This window comes from Mytilus galloprovincialis, chromosome 3, assembly GCF_965363235.1.
Source record: "Mytilus galloprovincialis chromosome 3, xbMytGall1.hap1.1, whole genome shotgun sequence".
NCBI lineage: Eukaryota > Metazoa > Mollusca > Bivalvia > Mytilida > Mytilidae > Mytilus > Mytilus galloprovincialis.
The window spans coordinates 80,970,348-80,988,283 of NC_134840.1; the positions used below are offsets into that span (position 1 = coordinate 80,970,348).

Below are 17,936 nucleotides of genomic sequence, written 5' to 3' on the forward strand. Positions count from 1 at the left end.
TTGTTGACGGACTTCGGCTGTTATCTGCTTTTTTGGTCGGGTTGTTGTCTCTTTGACATATTCCCCATTTCCATTTTCAATTTTATATGTTTTGGTACTGGTATTTTAAAAAAAAAAAAGATTATTTTTTCAAGAGTGCTGATGGTTATTTCTACTGCAGGATAGAACATTTTAAAATCTTATATGTACATAGACCTTAAGGGAATTTTATCATTTTATATATATATATATATGATATAACGAGCAAATTAATTCAACAGTTATATTATAATTCAAAATGAAAATCTACTTAATAGACAATATCTATAATGGTTTAATTGAATTTAAATAGACTATATATACAAAATGGATTGACACTTAATAATAAGTCTCAATGTCAGAGATTAATGCATAATATTAAATAAAACAATAAATATACAGACAAGTCATGTCATGAACACAAATGTATTTTTTTTTATCAGAAGTAGTGCTTAAAAGGGTTTCTGTTATTCTGTTAGGATAAGCTTACGATATTCCAAAAAAGCGTTTATAAACTTCCAACAGTTCAGTACTATGTAGCATCAAGTCCTTTGTTTCTTTCGAAATCATTTTGTCGGTGTTCGATGTATCAAAGATCGGCCAATAAGCTGCTCTGTCCCAAAACTGGGACATGAAAAATGGCGTGAGCGGTATTAGTTCTTTGTATTCTTCTGAAGCTGTATTCAGCTTCTCTCTCCAATCATTTAGAGGCAACGGTTTTAAGTCCATGCCTTTAAAAATGTCACGGAAAGGGAATGTTTTGGAGTTAAACAAATGGTAGGTTTTAGGAAATCCATTACTTTCGTTACAGATTCGGACGGCAATTTCTACCATTGCTTTCGCACAAAAGTCGACCGGTGTAAGGTCAAATGGAAAATCCATGTCGGGATAATAACCAAACTTTCTCATGCCAATCAAAGTAGACGCAAATAGATCGTTCTTGGGTCCTGATCCAGTAACTGAACATCCAGATATTCTTGCCGGTCTAAATATTGCTCCTCCAGGTAGATGATCTATTGCTTCCATAACGATTTTTTCGCTAGCCCATTTACTTTGACCATAGCCACCTTCAACAGCACAAGGATCGTCGAAAAATTCAGACTCGTAGCACATACGATGTTGAGGTTCTACAGTTTTGGGTTCTGGTGGGAACAGAAATACGCTCAATGAAGAAGTCTGAAATATATATTTTTGAGCTCCGGTCATGGCAAATTTAACAAATTCTTTGGTGCTCTCGACATTTGCAATTCTGTGATCTTCGTAATTAGTATTGAAATTCATCATTGCAGCATTCATGAACACTACGTCAATAGTATTGCAAAGTGCGTTGTATACATCAGGTGCAATTCCAAGCTTCTCCTGGGAAAGATCAGATATAACTACTGCCACTCTTGTAGAGTAACTGAATTTCCATAAATTATACCGCCGCAGATTTTCTATGATCCTTCCAAGACCGCGAGCTTCTGTCGTTTCTCTAACCATGCAGCATATATGTGCATTTGTCTGCTCCAGAAGTTGTGACAATAAGTAAGCCCCGAGAAAACCTGTAACACCAGATATGAGTATGTTTTTTGGATATTTGAAATTACATTTAGCTGTACACGGAGAAAAATACTGAAATTGAACGGCTCCTTTTTTACCAACACGTGTTCGATCATCAAAAGCTATCTGGGAATCTTTTAAAATCAAATCTCTCAGGTCGTGTTTATCTTTAGTGGGACACTCTGACGATTTTCTCAGAACATCTTTCTTTCGTTTTATAACTTCTGCAAACTCCTCAACTGTATCGGCAGTACCTAGATCGGTGAACGATAATTTTACGCTGAGTTTTTCTTCTAGTATCCTTTGCAGAAGAACCAGTTGTAGAGAGTTGCCACCGAGTTCTGTGAACGAACTTTGTCGATGAAGAGTGTAAGCAAATGACTCTTCAAATTTAAGAAGGTTGCACCAAAGCTTAGAAATAGCAAGCTGTGTTTCATTTAAGTGACTTGATCCAACATACTGTTGCTGTTCATGCACGGACGCGTCCTTTTCTAAGAGCTTTCGGTCAATTTTTCCGTTTAGCGTCATTGGATAATCTATTACCTCTAATTTTTTAATATACGTTGGAATCATATATTTTGGCAGTACTTTTGTAAGATACTCTTTTAGTTCTGACGTGTAAACAAACGTTGGAGAAACATAAGCTGCAATGCTCATTTCTTTGAGTTTTTGACATCTATGGACTACAACAACTGCAATATCTATTTTAGGATGTTGAATAAGAACCTGTTCTATTTCACTAAGGTCTACTCTCTGGCCTCGAATTTTCACCATATCATCTAGGCGACCTATATATGTTAATGTGCCGTCAGGATCCTGAAAAGCATGATCTCCGGTTTTGTACAGAAGAGTATCATCTGACAACGGATTCCGGATAAATTTATCTGTGTTGTGATGACTTGCATGTCCTATATACCCTTTTGATAAGCCTAAACCACCAACGTATATTTCTCCAACAACATCAGGTGGGACAGGTTGTAGAAATTCGTCAAATAAATATACGCATGCACCAGGAACCCCCTTTCCTATTGGAATGTCTCTATTGACATCTTCATGTCCAAGTCCTTTGTTGACTTTGTAGTTTGTTGCACAAACTGTTGTTTCAGTTGGACCATATGCATTGAAGAATTGTATATCTCTACCAGATGACGTCCACTTGACTGCTGTATTTAAAGTACAAGGCTCTCCAGCTGTTATGACATTTTTCAAATTCGGGAGGTCTGATGGTTTATAAACATTAAGAGCGGATGGTGGCAAAGTAATGGTATTGACTTTTAGTTTGTTCATTGAAACGACAAATTCTTGTCCTAATCGTTCGTTCTCTCGTAGCACTGCTAAAGTTGCACCAGAAAATAATGCTGTAAATATTTCAGATATAGTAGCATCGAATCCTATCGATGCAAACTGGGCTATGATATCGTTCTCACTTAGACTCCACAGTTGTATTTGGACCCTTGAAAGATTAAGAACTCCTGTTTTTGTAACTTGTACACCTTTTGGTCGGCCAGTTGATCCTGATGTATACATAATGTAACAAATATCATCATCCAACGGTGCAATCGACGATTTTCTCTTAGGTTCACGTTGGTTTCTTTGAACAGATTTTTCTTCTGGTTTGAATTCTACTATGACTATGTCTTCATCGCCAACAATACCAACTTTAGTTTTAATGTTTTTGATTTTTGTGAAGTCGGATCTTTCATATGTTTCGGTTGTCATAATAAGAATGTTAACATCTGCATCTTTCATGGTAAAACCCAATCGTTCAGGTGGGTAGTCTAAAGGCAATGGTAGAAACGCTTTGTCTGCGTGAACGGCGGCCATAACTGATATGACGTAAGACAAAGAGTTTGGTAGGTGCAATGCCACAATTTTGTTCCCGAACTGAGTAGAACGGTCACGGTCACTTATGAGTTTAGCTAACCTCTTTACCTCGTTGTAACAATGTTTGTAGGTCATGCTGCATTGCGTAGATGTTAAAGCAACGTTATTTGGTGTAGCTCTGCATTGTTTTTCAAAAGCTGTAAAGAGTGATTCTGCTATGATCTCCGGATGAGTATAAATTGGATAAAGCTTTCGCAACTCTTCTGTTGAAACCATGGACACTTCTGATAGTTTGGCATCATTTCCAATTTCAACCATAGATTTTAAAAATGTAGAAAAATGCTTCAAGACATCTTTAATGTGTTCAAAGTCTTGTGAAGGTCTTTCATTATACAGCAAATGCATCTCAGATCCAAAATTTTCAAATAAGAGCAGGATGTTGCAGTCATGCAGAACTTTTTCTATAAATTCCCGCTCTGATGATTTCTTAATCAGACTTCCAAGTACAATATTATGATGCGGGACTTGTTTCCGACCTCTCAATTCTGGATATCGATAGAACATGTCCATCAAGAACGAGTGTGACGTTTGGTGTTTCTGTAGTGATTCTTGACAAGAGTGCAAAATAGAGGACAATTCATCACGGATGTTGATTTTGAATAAACCAGGACAGATGTCGGAATACAAAGGAAGAGCTGCATCTGAAATTTTATCCTTATCTGCTAAAATACCTACACATATAGTTTTGAGGCAACATATACGGGCCATAAATGCCAGAAAAGCAGCTGAGAGGTAGTTGTTAACATCCTCAAAAGCAACTGGTAGTGGGATGTTGGGTAATTGCATAACAGCTGTTTTGACGTTGATTTCAGTTGATACATCTATGATACCGGCAACTACATTCATACGTTGACGGAAAAAAGTTGTAGGTTCATAAGCAGCCATTTTATTCTTCCAAAACTGTTCTTTCTTCTTTATGTCTACCAGTGCATCAGTATTTAAATTGACAGTTGTCAATTTTGCTCCTGTATATAGACTATGGTCTTTGTAAGTGTTTTGAAGTGGATGTGTACCATCTAAATATGCAAATGAAACAAAAAGGGGTTTATCAGATGTGTTAACGATTAGAGTATCGTCAACAATATCTAAAATACAACCAGGATCTCCAGATTTATAGATGTCTCCACGAGCTGGTTCAACGTTCGTTACTAAAAGAAATTCCCCTGATGCTGTAACAATTTTTGGACTAGCAAGCGCGTTGTTATGGTTACCAAATTCAAGTGATCTCGCTATATTGTATATTTCTTGTGACTTAGAGTCAAATGATAGCACTCCAGCGTTTGGAGGAATAGCATAAAGACCAAAATATGATCTCCCTACTTGTGGTTGTATCTGTCGTTCGACGGTGTCATTTCTTATATCTGAGAGCAGATTTGAAAATGCCTGTTTTGCAGCTTCTTGACATTTAAGGTTAAGAGTCAAAGCTGAATCGTTGTCAGCAACAGTAACCTCCTTAAACTGAAGAATATCGCCCGTATCTATTCCTATTTCAATCACGTGCCAACTGATTCCATGTTTCAATTCACCGTTCATAATTGCCCAGCTTGTAGAGTGGACACCAGCATACGCCGGAAGTGGGGAATCGTGATAATTGATTGACATCACACGTGGTAGCCTGAGAACATTTTCTTTTATTATACGTGGATTTGAAATACTGAATAAATAATCAAATTCTGCGTCCTTTAAAACTTCGTCCATGTTAGCTCCTCTCTCCCAGTGACAAATGTTTGCATCTTCACAGTATTTTCGAACGGCTGGAGTATTTGTAAATACGGTGATAACGTTGAATCTTAGTTCTGTCAGGTTTTGCAGACAACACAGCAGGAGATTTCCTTCCCCAATACAAACACAAGGAATTGGCTCTATTACGCTCGAAGTTGTCATCATGAACTGAAAAGTAAAAAAAAAATGGATTAACTAAATCAAGACACACAAAATAAAAACAACCATTTTTGTTTATGTTCATCCACATAAGACTTATGTACAATAGAACAAATTTTAAAATGCTTGTTTTGGGTGTTTTTTTCCCCCTAACTATTCCGAATTTTGACATCACCATGTTTCAATATAGAGTTAAGTATATATCTGTTCCGAAAATCATTTTTAAGTTGTTTATCATTTTTGTTTTAATTTGAGAGTCTTTGTATTGATTTACCGATTTAGATCTCAGAAATTTTCAAAGAACAAAATAGTTAGAGGAATTTCATGTGACTGTCATACAAGTGAGAGGTTTAGCTAGCTATAAAATCAAGTTCAATCTACCCTTTGCTGCACAAGAAAATCCCTGTACCAAGTCAGGAATATATAATCAATTCGTTTGATGTGTTTGAGCTTTTGATTTTGCCTTTTGATTAGGGATTTTTTCATTGGAGTTCAATATTTTTATACTTTTACTTTTTTCATACAAACCTTATTCGTAAGAAAATCAGAGACACAATATTTTTTATTATGGTTTTGTCGTATTCAAATACTGTTGAATATAAGAATACTGAAAATCACAACTTCACTTACAGATTTAGTAACTAAAATCGCCCTCTTCTAAGAATATGCATACATTCTTCATATAATCTGAAAAGGTTGAAATATAAGATAAATATTTATTATAACAATGATCATGATCAAGTTTTAATAATGTACGTTTTTTGATTGAGTTAAGCCTGCCAATTGATATTTTATTGTGTTTTTTTTTTCTATGTTGTGATGTTATGCTATTGTTTCAGAAAAAGAGAGAAGGTTTGGATCCATAAAAATGTTTATTCCCGCTGCAAATGTTTGCACCTGTCCTAAGTCAGGAATCTGATGTACAGTAGTTGTCGTTTGTTTATGTAATTTATACGTGTTGCTCGTTTCTCGTTGTTTTTTAAATTTTATATAGATTAGACCGTTGGTTTTCCCGTTTGAATGGTTTTAAATAAAACTAGTAATTTTGGGGCCCTTTATAGCTTGTTGTTCGGTGTGAGCCAAGGCTCCGTGTTGAAGACCGTACATTGACCTATAATGGTTTACTTCTTTTAAATTGTTATTTGGATGGAGAGTTGTCTCATTGGCACTCACACCACATCTTCCTATATCCAATTATACATGTATTTAGTTTAAGGGACGAAACGACAAAAATACATGAACGCGTACACTGTAGAACAAACATTAACGACGTCTGACCTTCACCCTTATCAAATCTATATGATTTATTAGGTCGAAATATTTGCCACTGGACTAAGTTTTCAATCAAAAACCAATTTAGTTGTACAAACTTGTAGTTAATAATTTTTATGAAAAATATTAGTTCTTAAAAGTTATATGGATTTATTTTTGACTGAAAAAAATCAAACTTGGGCGTCTTACAATGACATCGTTAATTGGTGATTTCTTCACAAAATATCCGACTGTTGGGGGAAGAACATAATATGAACGAAACAGAATAGATTATAAATGTTAATATTTATTTACACTATGATTTCAGAGCCCGCCGCTTTGAGAAATAGTTGTAACTTAAGTGTGGGAAAAACCTTTAGACTTGCAAAGTCAGAAAAACACTTGTTTTTTTAAAGATACTAATACCCGATAAAAAAAACAATAATCAGAGACATTTACCAACGAAAATCTCTGAATTACAGTCATCCCAAACAAAAACAGAATATGGCCGGGTTAAACATGTTTATGGGCGCTCAAACCTACCCAGCCATAGGATACTTGTGTAATAGCATAATTTGAGAACAAACAATAAAAAGTAGTTGAAAATGACTTGACTCAAGAAGCAAAAAACAACAACAAACAACTAACATACAGACGAAAAGTAACAAAGTTAGTATGTCTACAGGTATACTTATATTCGATAATAAAGAGTCAAATGCGAAAGCTCATGTCTAATCTCACTAGATGGATTTAGAAAGTCCAGAATCAGGAATTATTTAGTCCAGTGATAAATCATACGACAATGGTGGAAGAAAGTCGGTAGCTATGCCAGTGTAAGAATATAGGTCAGTTAGAAGCAATAATGAAAGACCTATATAAATATGTCCGATATTACAGTAGTGTCTCGGTAATTAAGTACGGCTTATTTCTCGTCAATGTTTTCTTTCACTTAGTCGCAAGGTTAAGATCCGAACTTAAATAAAACCTAGCTATAATATAAGTTAAACAATGATGGTCTGATGATGCCTTCTAAATTTTCCTGTTGGTGTAATTTTCGATGAGTTGCAGTTTTATTGACAAACCTATTATGCCAATTTATTCATGATATATATCTGTTCTTGCGATAGAAATAAATGTTTTGGTTAAGAATTTCCTTTTTATTAATTTTAAGAAAATTTAATAATAATCAATACATTAATTTGCCAAATTTTTTGAAAATTGCAGTTACTGGGAACCGCTGCTAATCAGCACTGTATTACACAACGACTAATACTACCATAGCAATTTAACCAGAATAAGCACCGTGAATTTGATCAAGGGGTCTAATGATAAATAGATGTGAGGTTAACGATGAAGAGATAGGCACCAACAGCATAGAAAATGAATTCAGAAGTCACCTTATGATCGAAAATGAATAGACACTCAAACACTATTGTAACCTCTTATACGTTCCGATTCGTGACTAGTACTCTCATTTTGTGGACGATATATGATGAAAGAAGGTCGTATAATCGTTGAACTAAATAAACTCATCATAGATACCAGGATGAAAGTTTTGTACGCCAGACTACAATAATTTCTATGTGATACTTGAAAAAGTTTAAAAGATCAAATAAAATACAAAGTTGAAAATATTGAGGTTCTAAATTTCAAAAAGGGTTTTGCCAAATACAGCTTATGTAATCTCTTTATGGGGTTGAAGGAAAAAATAATTTTACTTTTCTCATAAACTGCTTATGCAGCAAGATTTTTTTCTTTTCTATAATTGAATTTTCATTTGATCGGAAAAAAAATATTTTAGCATTCTCATAGAGAAACACTAAGACAATCAAGCCAATTCGTCATTGAAAATTTATATTGACTACTCAGTCCACTATATGTCCGTCATCGTTAGCCGTGTACTGGCTATTTGTGTGAAAATTATTTTTGTAAAGTTATTTACACAACTTTAAACATTCAAACTGTCTTTCAATTTTTCGTTGAAGTTGTTGTTTTTGTTTTTGTTTGTTTTTTGTCTATTTACCTCTGAAAAATGTGGCGATTGAATTTTCACAAAATGTGGATTATGGGATATTGCAGGGATAATTCGTAAGTATATTCTGACAAAAATTGAACAACAAAAAATGTTCCACATTATACCTTAAACATTACTTTTAAATGTTTAAGGAGTTTAAGCACAGTTGCATTGAATTTACTTTGAATACAATTGTATATTTAATGAACTTCAAAATATTCTTAACATTCTGTCATATACTGTTTATTGAGAGGGTTGTAGTCTCTTAGACACATTCCCCATTTTCATTCTCAATTTTATTGTAAATTTTTACTATTTCTAAATCGTCTAATAACTTAACAAATTGACCAAGTTGAAATACTTATTTCTTCTAGTAGAAAGATTGTCTTCGTCGGATCGAAATTAAATATTTTATTTAAGTATCTTAAAGTATATCATATATCTGGTAAATTTGTTTCAGATTTTTTCCTATATAAAGATTGATAAATCAGAAGCTATCCTTGACTACTAGAGCACAATACAATTCACGTATTTACGTATTTTCCATACCAACCACACACACTAGGTACTTTTCTGCATATCCCTACGGCAAAGTTACGAACTGGACTTAGCTCATTTCAAAGGTATTGACCCAGGCTATTCCCCAATTAAATATTTTTCTGGGATCCGGGCCCGTCTGGACACCACAGAGGTTTAAAGTCGCCCATTTACGTATTTTCCATACCAACCACACACTCGGTACTTTTCGGCATATTCCTACGGCAAAGTTCCGAACTGGATCTAGCTCATTTCAAAGGTATGACCCAGGCTATTCCCCAATTAAGTATTTATCTTGGATCCGGGCCTGTCTGGCCACCACAGTGGTTTAAAGTCGCCCATTTACGTATTTTCCATACCAACCACACATTCGGTACTTTTCGGCATATTCCTACGGCAAAGTTCCGAACTGGATCTAGCTCATTTCAAAGGTATGACCCAGGCTATTCCCCACTTAAATATTTTTCTGGCATCCGGGCCCGTCTGGACACCACAGAGGTTCAAAGTCGCCAGGGGTGACCAGTCACACCGTCATTTAAGCAGTCTTCGGTAGGTTTTCACTATCGATTATGTTTTTCTTTTTCTGGCTTTCCATAAATATTTTTCTTTTTATATTTTTAAATGTGTTTGGAGTGATCGTTTTTGTTTTATATATTATATATTGAACTAGTGTGGCCACAGATGAGTGTGGATAGTATGTTTGGATGTTTGACAGTGTCTAAAGACAAAAGGAGTTGTATGTTTTTCCTTTATGGTGTTATTAACTGTGTTGCACGATGACAACAAATCTGAGCATTAGGAGTATTATTTATTTAATTTTTTTTTATGTTCAAGACGGGAATGGAGGAGACAGTAATTGAATTAGTTACCAAATGATTATGATAGAATATGATCTACATCTTTGATATTTGGATACATTTTGTAGCTAGCAGAGCAACACATAATAGGTTAATTTTTTTCACGTGTTTTTTTTTCTAAATGGGAGATGATATCTAGATTTTAGAACATGATACAAGGAGCCTGTAATTCAGTGGTTGTCGTTTGTTTATGTGTTGCATATTAGTTTTTTCTTTATTTTTTTGAACATAAATAAGGTCATTAGTTTTCTCGTTTGAATTGATTTACATTGTCATTTCGGGGCCTTTTATAGCTGATTATGCGGTATTGGCTTTGCTCATTGTTTATGACCTGTAGTTGTTAATTTTTGTGTCGATTTGGTCTCTTGTGGAGAATTGTCTCATTGGGAATCATACCACATCTTGTTTGTATGTATTTGTGGTGGATTGTCAGTATCATTAGTAAAATATTTTGTTAAAATGTCGAATTGTTCCTCAGATTAGAATACATGTATGGGTCTTTAGTAATGACAATGCCTGACATGATGCTTGGGGCTAGATGAGCTAGGAAGTAAACTTCTGTGCTGATTTATATCAAATCTTTGATTATATCTCCTCCAAAGCCGGTCGAAGCAAAGACAAATTCTGACCAATATGAAAATGATTTCACCAAAAGAACATTTGTGAGCATGCTTCAAAGACTCATAACTGCTCCAAAGAAATCTGATAGAATTTCAAGCATGTCAAGCGTATATCTACATCTACTTAAGGTGGTACCTAACACCTGAACTGAAATTAATTTGGTTCGTTTAATTTTCTTAAAATTTTGACAAATTATTTACTTTGACCCTTTAACAAAAATATAAAAAAATAAAAAAAATTGAACCAACCGTTTAATCAGAAAAATTACACTGGTTATATAGCATTTGACAAACACTTATTTTGATCATTGAGAAGCTTAATATTCCCTTAAGAACATAACGTCATTAAAACGTTCTGCTTATTTTACAGAGTTATCTCCCTGTAGTGTTAGGTACCACCTTAATTAGTCTTAATATGTCTAAATATCTAAAAAGTTATAGTATTCAAAAGGTATTGCAAAATTATTCCTAATCATTTTTTTGTTTTTGTTATATGGATACAAATATAAGTGATACATGTACCAATTCAATATTTGTTGTGGTATGAAAGTGTAGTAATTAAAATTTACTGTAACAATGTTAATTCACACAAATTAAGAAATAAACAAATGAATGAACAAGATGCTCCACAGGGCGCAGCTTTATACGACCGCAGAGGTCGAACCCTGAACGGTTGGGGCTAGTATGGACACAACATTCAAGCTGGATACAGCTCTGAATTTGAATTGTGATTAAATAGTTGACACAGCTTCGGTTTTTGACACAGAATGAATGAGGTCTTATGAACTAAAAATATTTTTTTTTGCTTTGTAGCAATTCACTATGCGGTTGAATATTAATCCTTTAAAAAAAAAAAATATTTGAAGAAATTTTCTTTTTAATTTCTGAAATCTGAAATAAGAAAAACTGACCTCCTTTCCCTTATTCCAAAATTGATCTGAATTCAAATTTCTAGTGGAGTTTGCAACAATAACTACTAATTTAAATACATCATAAAATATTAAAATATAAAATGTCGTACAGTCATGGTTAAAATTAATATTAATTTATAGTAACTTCTAAAAAAATAAATGGGGAATGTGTCCAAAGGGACAAAGATAATGCCCCCGCTAGCATATAACGTTATAAAGGGACATAACTCAAGAGCCAAAAATTGAAATTAAACTGAGTTTAGAGGTAATAAGCATTATATACACAATTCATTAAATTTACTTGAGACAAACTTAAGTTACTTATAAGAGAACAGAAACTAAAAAATCATTCAATTTTTTCCATTTTTCCATTTTCAAAAGGGCATAATCCTAGAATGATCATCAAAGTGCTTGTAATCACTGAATGGTTATTAAAGACTGCTTTAATTTATCAGTTGGTAGTAAAGAGAATATTGCGTTTTATATTGTATATAGCATTGATTTAAGTTGATTCAACTACTATTCTTGACAAAGAAAGATAACTCCAATTTTCAAAGAACATTGCATAAAGCATTCGTTTTAGGTAATTTAACAACCATTCTGGACAAAAAAGATAACTCCAAGTTATTGTCTTGAATCTACAAAAATGCTTGTTTTTGACCCCTTTTTGGCCCTTTATTCCTAGACTATTTGCCCCATTACCCACAAAATATATCCCAACCTTCTACTTATGGTATTAGTCATTGTGGTACAACTTCAGAACAATTGAAATACTTGTACACAATTTTTTGTACTGACACTAGATAAATGCTTGTTTTTGACCCCTTTTGGCCCTTTATTCCTAGACTATTTGCCCCATTACCCACAAAATATATCCCAACCTTCTACTTATGGTATTAATCATTGTGGTACAACTTCAGAACAATTGAAATACTTATACACAATTTTTTGTACTGACACTAGATAAATGCTTGTTTTGGGCACCTTTGGACATCTTATTCCCAAACTTTAGGGACCATAACCACAAAAACCAATCCCAAGCTTCCTTTTGTGGTTATAAGCATTGTGTTTAAATTTTATTGATTTCTATTTACTTATACTAAATTTATTATCCGGAAACCATCCGTCTTCAGACGATGCTGAAGAGGACGACATGATACCAATATACAACCGCAAAAACTTTTGCGGTGGAACAAAAATGTTGAACATGTACAATGAAATATAGTTTTAGAAATTGATAAGGCTAGATAGGCCTTATAATGTTTTTTTAACATAATTGAAGGACCATTTACACTCAGAACAGAGTCATCAGTAGGCAGTAATGATGTATTAAAACAACCTAGCATCATATTGCTAGTAGCGGGAGTAGCATTGTCAGGTAAATTTGTTCTTTTTTTTTTAAATTTGTCAATGGACATAAGGAGGCTCGCGGGTATAAGATTTTCAGAAAAAAATCAAACATTTATTTTTCATTACAAATTTTATCAATTACCTTTCGTAGTTGTTACTTTATCATATGGTACAAAAATCATTCCAAAAAATCAATTCGTGTTGGCCCCCGGTGACTTTTAAAATGTAATTATCATTGAAAAAGCTCCAAATTATCTCCCTTTGGTGCAAAAATGCCATTATTTACAAAAATCATTCCAAAATATCAATTCGTGTTGGCCCCGGTGACTTTTAAAATGTAATTATCATTGAAAAAGCTCCAAATTATCTCCCTTTGGTGCAAAAATGCCATTATTTTTGGCATTAAAACTTCTATAATATAAATATCTTTTTTAACTTATCGGTGACCTATATTTTTCATTGTTGTTTTCGAATAAGCTGTACATAAACTAAATAATTGTAAAATTTTAGCGATTTCTGTAATTTAGTTCTTTTTTTATTTCGATATTACCTCTTTTTCTCCTATCAGTTCAACAGAAAATAAGTACTTTTACACAAATGTATGCTTCTTTCGAAAGCAGATTGTGAGCGTAAATGGACGGTGACCCCATTTTTTAATTTCATTTTTCTATTAAGTATATGATAAAGTTCTTTTATAGAAAAATATAGCGAAATCCTATATTTAATTAAAAAAAAAATGATTTAGACCCGCGAGCCCCCATAAAATGTTTGGTTCAAATCAACATAGAATGCTTTTATCTCCCTAATATACTTACATTGTACATGGAGGTGACACTACTTTGACAAATCTTTGTACATGAGAGTTGTCTGTCGAATCTTTATTTCACAAAGAATGTATTGCATAACAATGAACTGAGCTCAAAGCAAAGTACTTTAATAATACACTTAGACAGAGAGCTGAAATCCAGTGATATACTTTGTACTACAGGTCCGTCATGAACATCCATCGACCAAAACCATATCTCATATATATTGAATTACATTTTTGTTGAATCTTTCGTGGCCTTTTAATGATAAAAATCTTTATTACATAAAGACAAATATGCAACTTATAAAAGGGTTTATATTCGGCAGCTTGAAAGGGTCATAAAACGATATCTTTTTCCTTATGCTTTTTAATGATTTTCAACTAAATTTGAAAATTGAACCGACTGCTCGCCGCCGGTTGGATATTGAATATCAATTATCGAATATCAAATAACGAACTGACCTCAAGCTTCACATACATATTTAAAACGGAATGAAATGCCGTTTAAAAATCAGTACAAGCTGTGAAATTGTCGATTTCCGCCAATAAATTGCATTTAACTAAGTAAAGATTGATCGATTTTCGGAACGTTTGGTTCTCATGTAGTTTTTTGGTTTTTAGACATATCATCAAAATTGGCTGCTAGAAAAACGTGGCTGCTATCTTGATTGGCTGATAAAAGTGGCTGCCAGCTTGAGTCTGGTGGTAAATGTGTTTCAGATTTTTTCCTATATAAAGATTGATAAATCAGAAGCTATCTTTGCCGCTGTCCCCAACGTTTTCCGTCTCATTATTAAAACGATATAAGAAATCATAAGTAAAAGAAAATCTAACAAGAGCACAATGCAATTCAATGGTTTTGGTGTTGAACTTATAAGAAATAGCATTATCATATTATATTCATAATTGTATTCGTTTGAGCTTTTTGCAAAATAAATTAAATTTTAGGTCCCATCACATCATCTTTTTAAAGACTTTCAATAGTATTTTTCTGTTTTTCAGTATATTAACTAACACTGTAAAACTCCAAGACAACCATTTGTACAAGATACATTTTTTTTTATTTTCTTACAATTATTTATCTGCTTTAACCATTGTTTTGAATGTTGACTTTAAAATGTTCCCAGTAAAAACTGAATAAATTTTGTATCGGTGATTATTTTGTTTTTATTATTCACACTAGTCTCAAGCTGGCAGCCACTTTTATCAGCCAATCAAGATAGCAGCCACTTTTTTCGGAGGAAAAAATTTTCCGAATAAAAAAATGTAGAATTTACAATTTGAAATCGTTTTGAAATGTGCCCAGTAAAAATTGAATGAATTTTGTATCGGTTTTGTATGATTATTTGTTTTTTATAATAAAAAATGTGGTTTTTTTTTTTTTTTAATTTCTTTGATTTATGATTCTGATTTATTTATCGCTGTGTTCTTTAAGAAATGACTGTAATATTTTTTCTGTCTATGAAGAAATCACATAAAAAATTTGGTGCACACTGAATAACGCGCGTAGCGGGTTATTTAACAGTGTGCACCACATTTTTTATGTTATTTCGAATAGACAGAAAAAATATTACAGTCATTTCTTATAATTTAATTCTAAATTCCATTTTAAACCGTAGAAAACCATGAAAAAACGTTGATGACGTCACGGTCACATGACTAAATTATGTCTATGGGCTCATAACAAAATAACGTCAGCCAATCAGAAGACGCGTTACATCCAAAATTAAATTATTCCCTTTTGTTCACAAAACATTTATGACCATTTGATATTTAGTATATTAGGTATTATTTGTCTTTGGACATATATGATTTTCTAAAAAAAAAATATTCGGAACTAAGCTGTTTCAAGTCCTGTGTTATTTTTGGAATATTGCTACATGTTTCATTTTAAGGACATAATTTATGCCAAGACGTAGGTTCTAAAAAATAAAAATATCTACTTGTACTATACATGAACTTAACTTTATGATATTTTAAATATTGTTCAGTGAGTACATATAGTTCTCAGTAGTCTGCATATTATTTTTTTATATTAGATTTTGTTTTTTTGCAAAATATAAAAAAAAAAACTTCATTTCTCAGCACTTCATCTAATAATGTAGACTAACAATAGAAATTTGATGTTATACAGTTATTAACAACACTATGTCTAAATTGTGATCGTGCTCATAAGCCAATTTAAGACACTGAATTATTATTTTTTTAGACATATCATCAAAATTGGCTGCTGGAAAAAAAGTGGCTGCTATCTTGATTGGCTGATAAAAGTGGCTGCCAGCTTGAGTCTGGTGGTAAATGTGTTTCAGATTTTTTCCTATATAAAGATTGATAAATCAGAAGCTATCTTTGCCGCTGTCCCCAACGGTTTTCCGTCTCATTATTAAAACGATATAAGAAATCATAAGTAAAAGAAAATCTAACAAAAGCACAATACAATTCAATGGTTTTGGTGTTGAACTTATAAGAAAAAGCATTATCACATTATATTCATAATTGTATTCGTTTGAGCTTTTTGCAAAATAAATTAAATTTTAGGTTCCATCACATCATCTTTTTAAAGACTTTCAATAGGATTTTTCTGTTTTTCAGTATATTAACTAACACTGTAAAACTCCAAGACAACCATTTGTACAAGATACATTTTTTTTATTTTCTTACAATTATTTATCTGCTTTAACCATTGTTTTGAATGTTTACTTTAAAATGTGCCCAGTAAAAATTGAATGAATTTTGTATCGGTGTTGTATGATTATTTTGTTTTTTTATAATAAAAAAATGTGTTTTTTTTTTTTTGTTTAATTTCTTTGACTTATGATTCTGATTTATTTATCGCTGTGTTCTTTAAGGAATGACTGTAATATTTTTTCTGTCTATGAAGAAATCACATAAAATATTTGGTGCACACTGAATAACGCGCGTAGCGGGTTATTTAACAGTGTGCACCACATTTTTTTATGTTATTTCGAATAGACAGAAAAAATATTACAGTCATTTCTTATAATTTAATTCTAAATTCCATTTTAAACCGTAGAAAACCATGAAAAAACGTTGATGACGTCACGGTCACATGACTAAATTATGTCTATGGGCTCATAACAAAATAACGTCAGCCAATCAGAAGACGCGTTACATCCAAAATTAAATTATTCCCTTTTGTTCACAAAACATTTATGACCATTTGATATTTAGTATATTAGGTATTTTTTGTCTTTGGACATATATGATTTTCTAAAAAAAAATATTTAACAAAAGTCCGATGACTACAAATATTTGTTTGTATTTATATATCTTATTGACTAATTACTTTTAACAACAACGTTTTCAGTTTCTTCAATAAATTTGTGGAAACAAGAACAAAGATAGAAACTCTTACCTTCTGAAATAATTTACCGGTTTCTGTTCGGTCAAACGGTAATAATTATTAATTCATTTACGTAGTTTGAATTCATAAATTGAGGAGACGATATCATAAATAGATCGAATTATTTCGAAAGACACAGTTATAGCCCTTCTTATATAAATTATATAGAATACGCAGTGCCTTTCAAAAAATAGTATCACGTGACACAGCTTCCTCCTACTTTTCTCGGAACTAAGCTGTTTCAAGTCCTGTGTTATTTTTGGAAGATTGCTACATGTTTCATTTTAACGACATAATTTATGCCAAGACGTAGGTTCTAAAAAATAAAAATATCTACTTGTACTATACATGAACTTAACTTTTTGATATTTTAAATATTGTTCATTGAGTACATATAATTCTCAGTAGTCTGCATATTATTTTTTTATATGTATTTTGTTTTTTTTTGCAAAATATAAAAAAAAACTTCATTTCTCAGCACTTCATCTAATAATGTAGACTTACAATAGAAATTTGATGTTATACAGTTATTAACAACACTATGTCTAAAATGTGATCGTGCTCATAAGCCAATTTAAGACACTGAATTATTTTTTTTACGTAAAGTCCATTGTATTTTTTTTTTTTATACTTTCAATTTGATTGTTTGTCTTTTTTTTAATTTACATTTAAGTTCGCATGTGATGTTTTTTCTATCGTCCGGTCTTCTTGCTAAAGCCTACATCAGAACTAATCAGTAAATATTAGTGATATCTTTTTAAACAATATTGTTTCGTTAAAATTATTATATCTTTCATTATTTTGTTCTAGCAGTCAAGAAGCCTCTAACTATATTATTTGTATATATGTGACCAGCCACGACATATCCAGGCTTATGGAGGTAGAACGTCATTGTGAGA

General features: G+C 32.5%; 1 protein-coding gene across 1 annotated transcript; it reads right to left on the reverse strand.

Annotated features, from left to right (window-relative positions):
- Positions 1-295: 295 nt before the first annotated feature.
- Positions 296-6,063, reverse strand: LOC143069090 (uncharacterized). Its single transcript, XM_076243546.1, has 2 exons — positions 5,956-6,063; positions 296-5,334 (listed from the first exon to the last, which is right to left on the reverse strand). The coding sequence occupies exon 2, from the start codon at positions 5,329-5,331 to the stop codon at positions 505-507; it is 4,827 nt and encodes a 1,608-aa protein (XP_076099661.1). The 5' UTR covers positions 5,332-5,334; positions 5,956-6,063; the 3' UTR covers positions 296-504.
- Between the last annotated feature and the right edge of the window lie 11,873 nt (positions 6,064-17,936).

Coding starts and splice junctions, on each gene's coding strand:
- LOC143069090 (XM_076243546.1), bottom strand. CDS start 5,331: ATGATGACAACTTCGAGCGTAATAGAGCCAATTCCTTGTGTTTGTATT.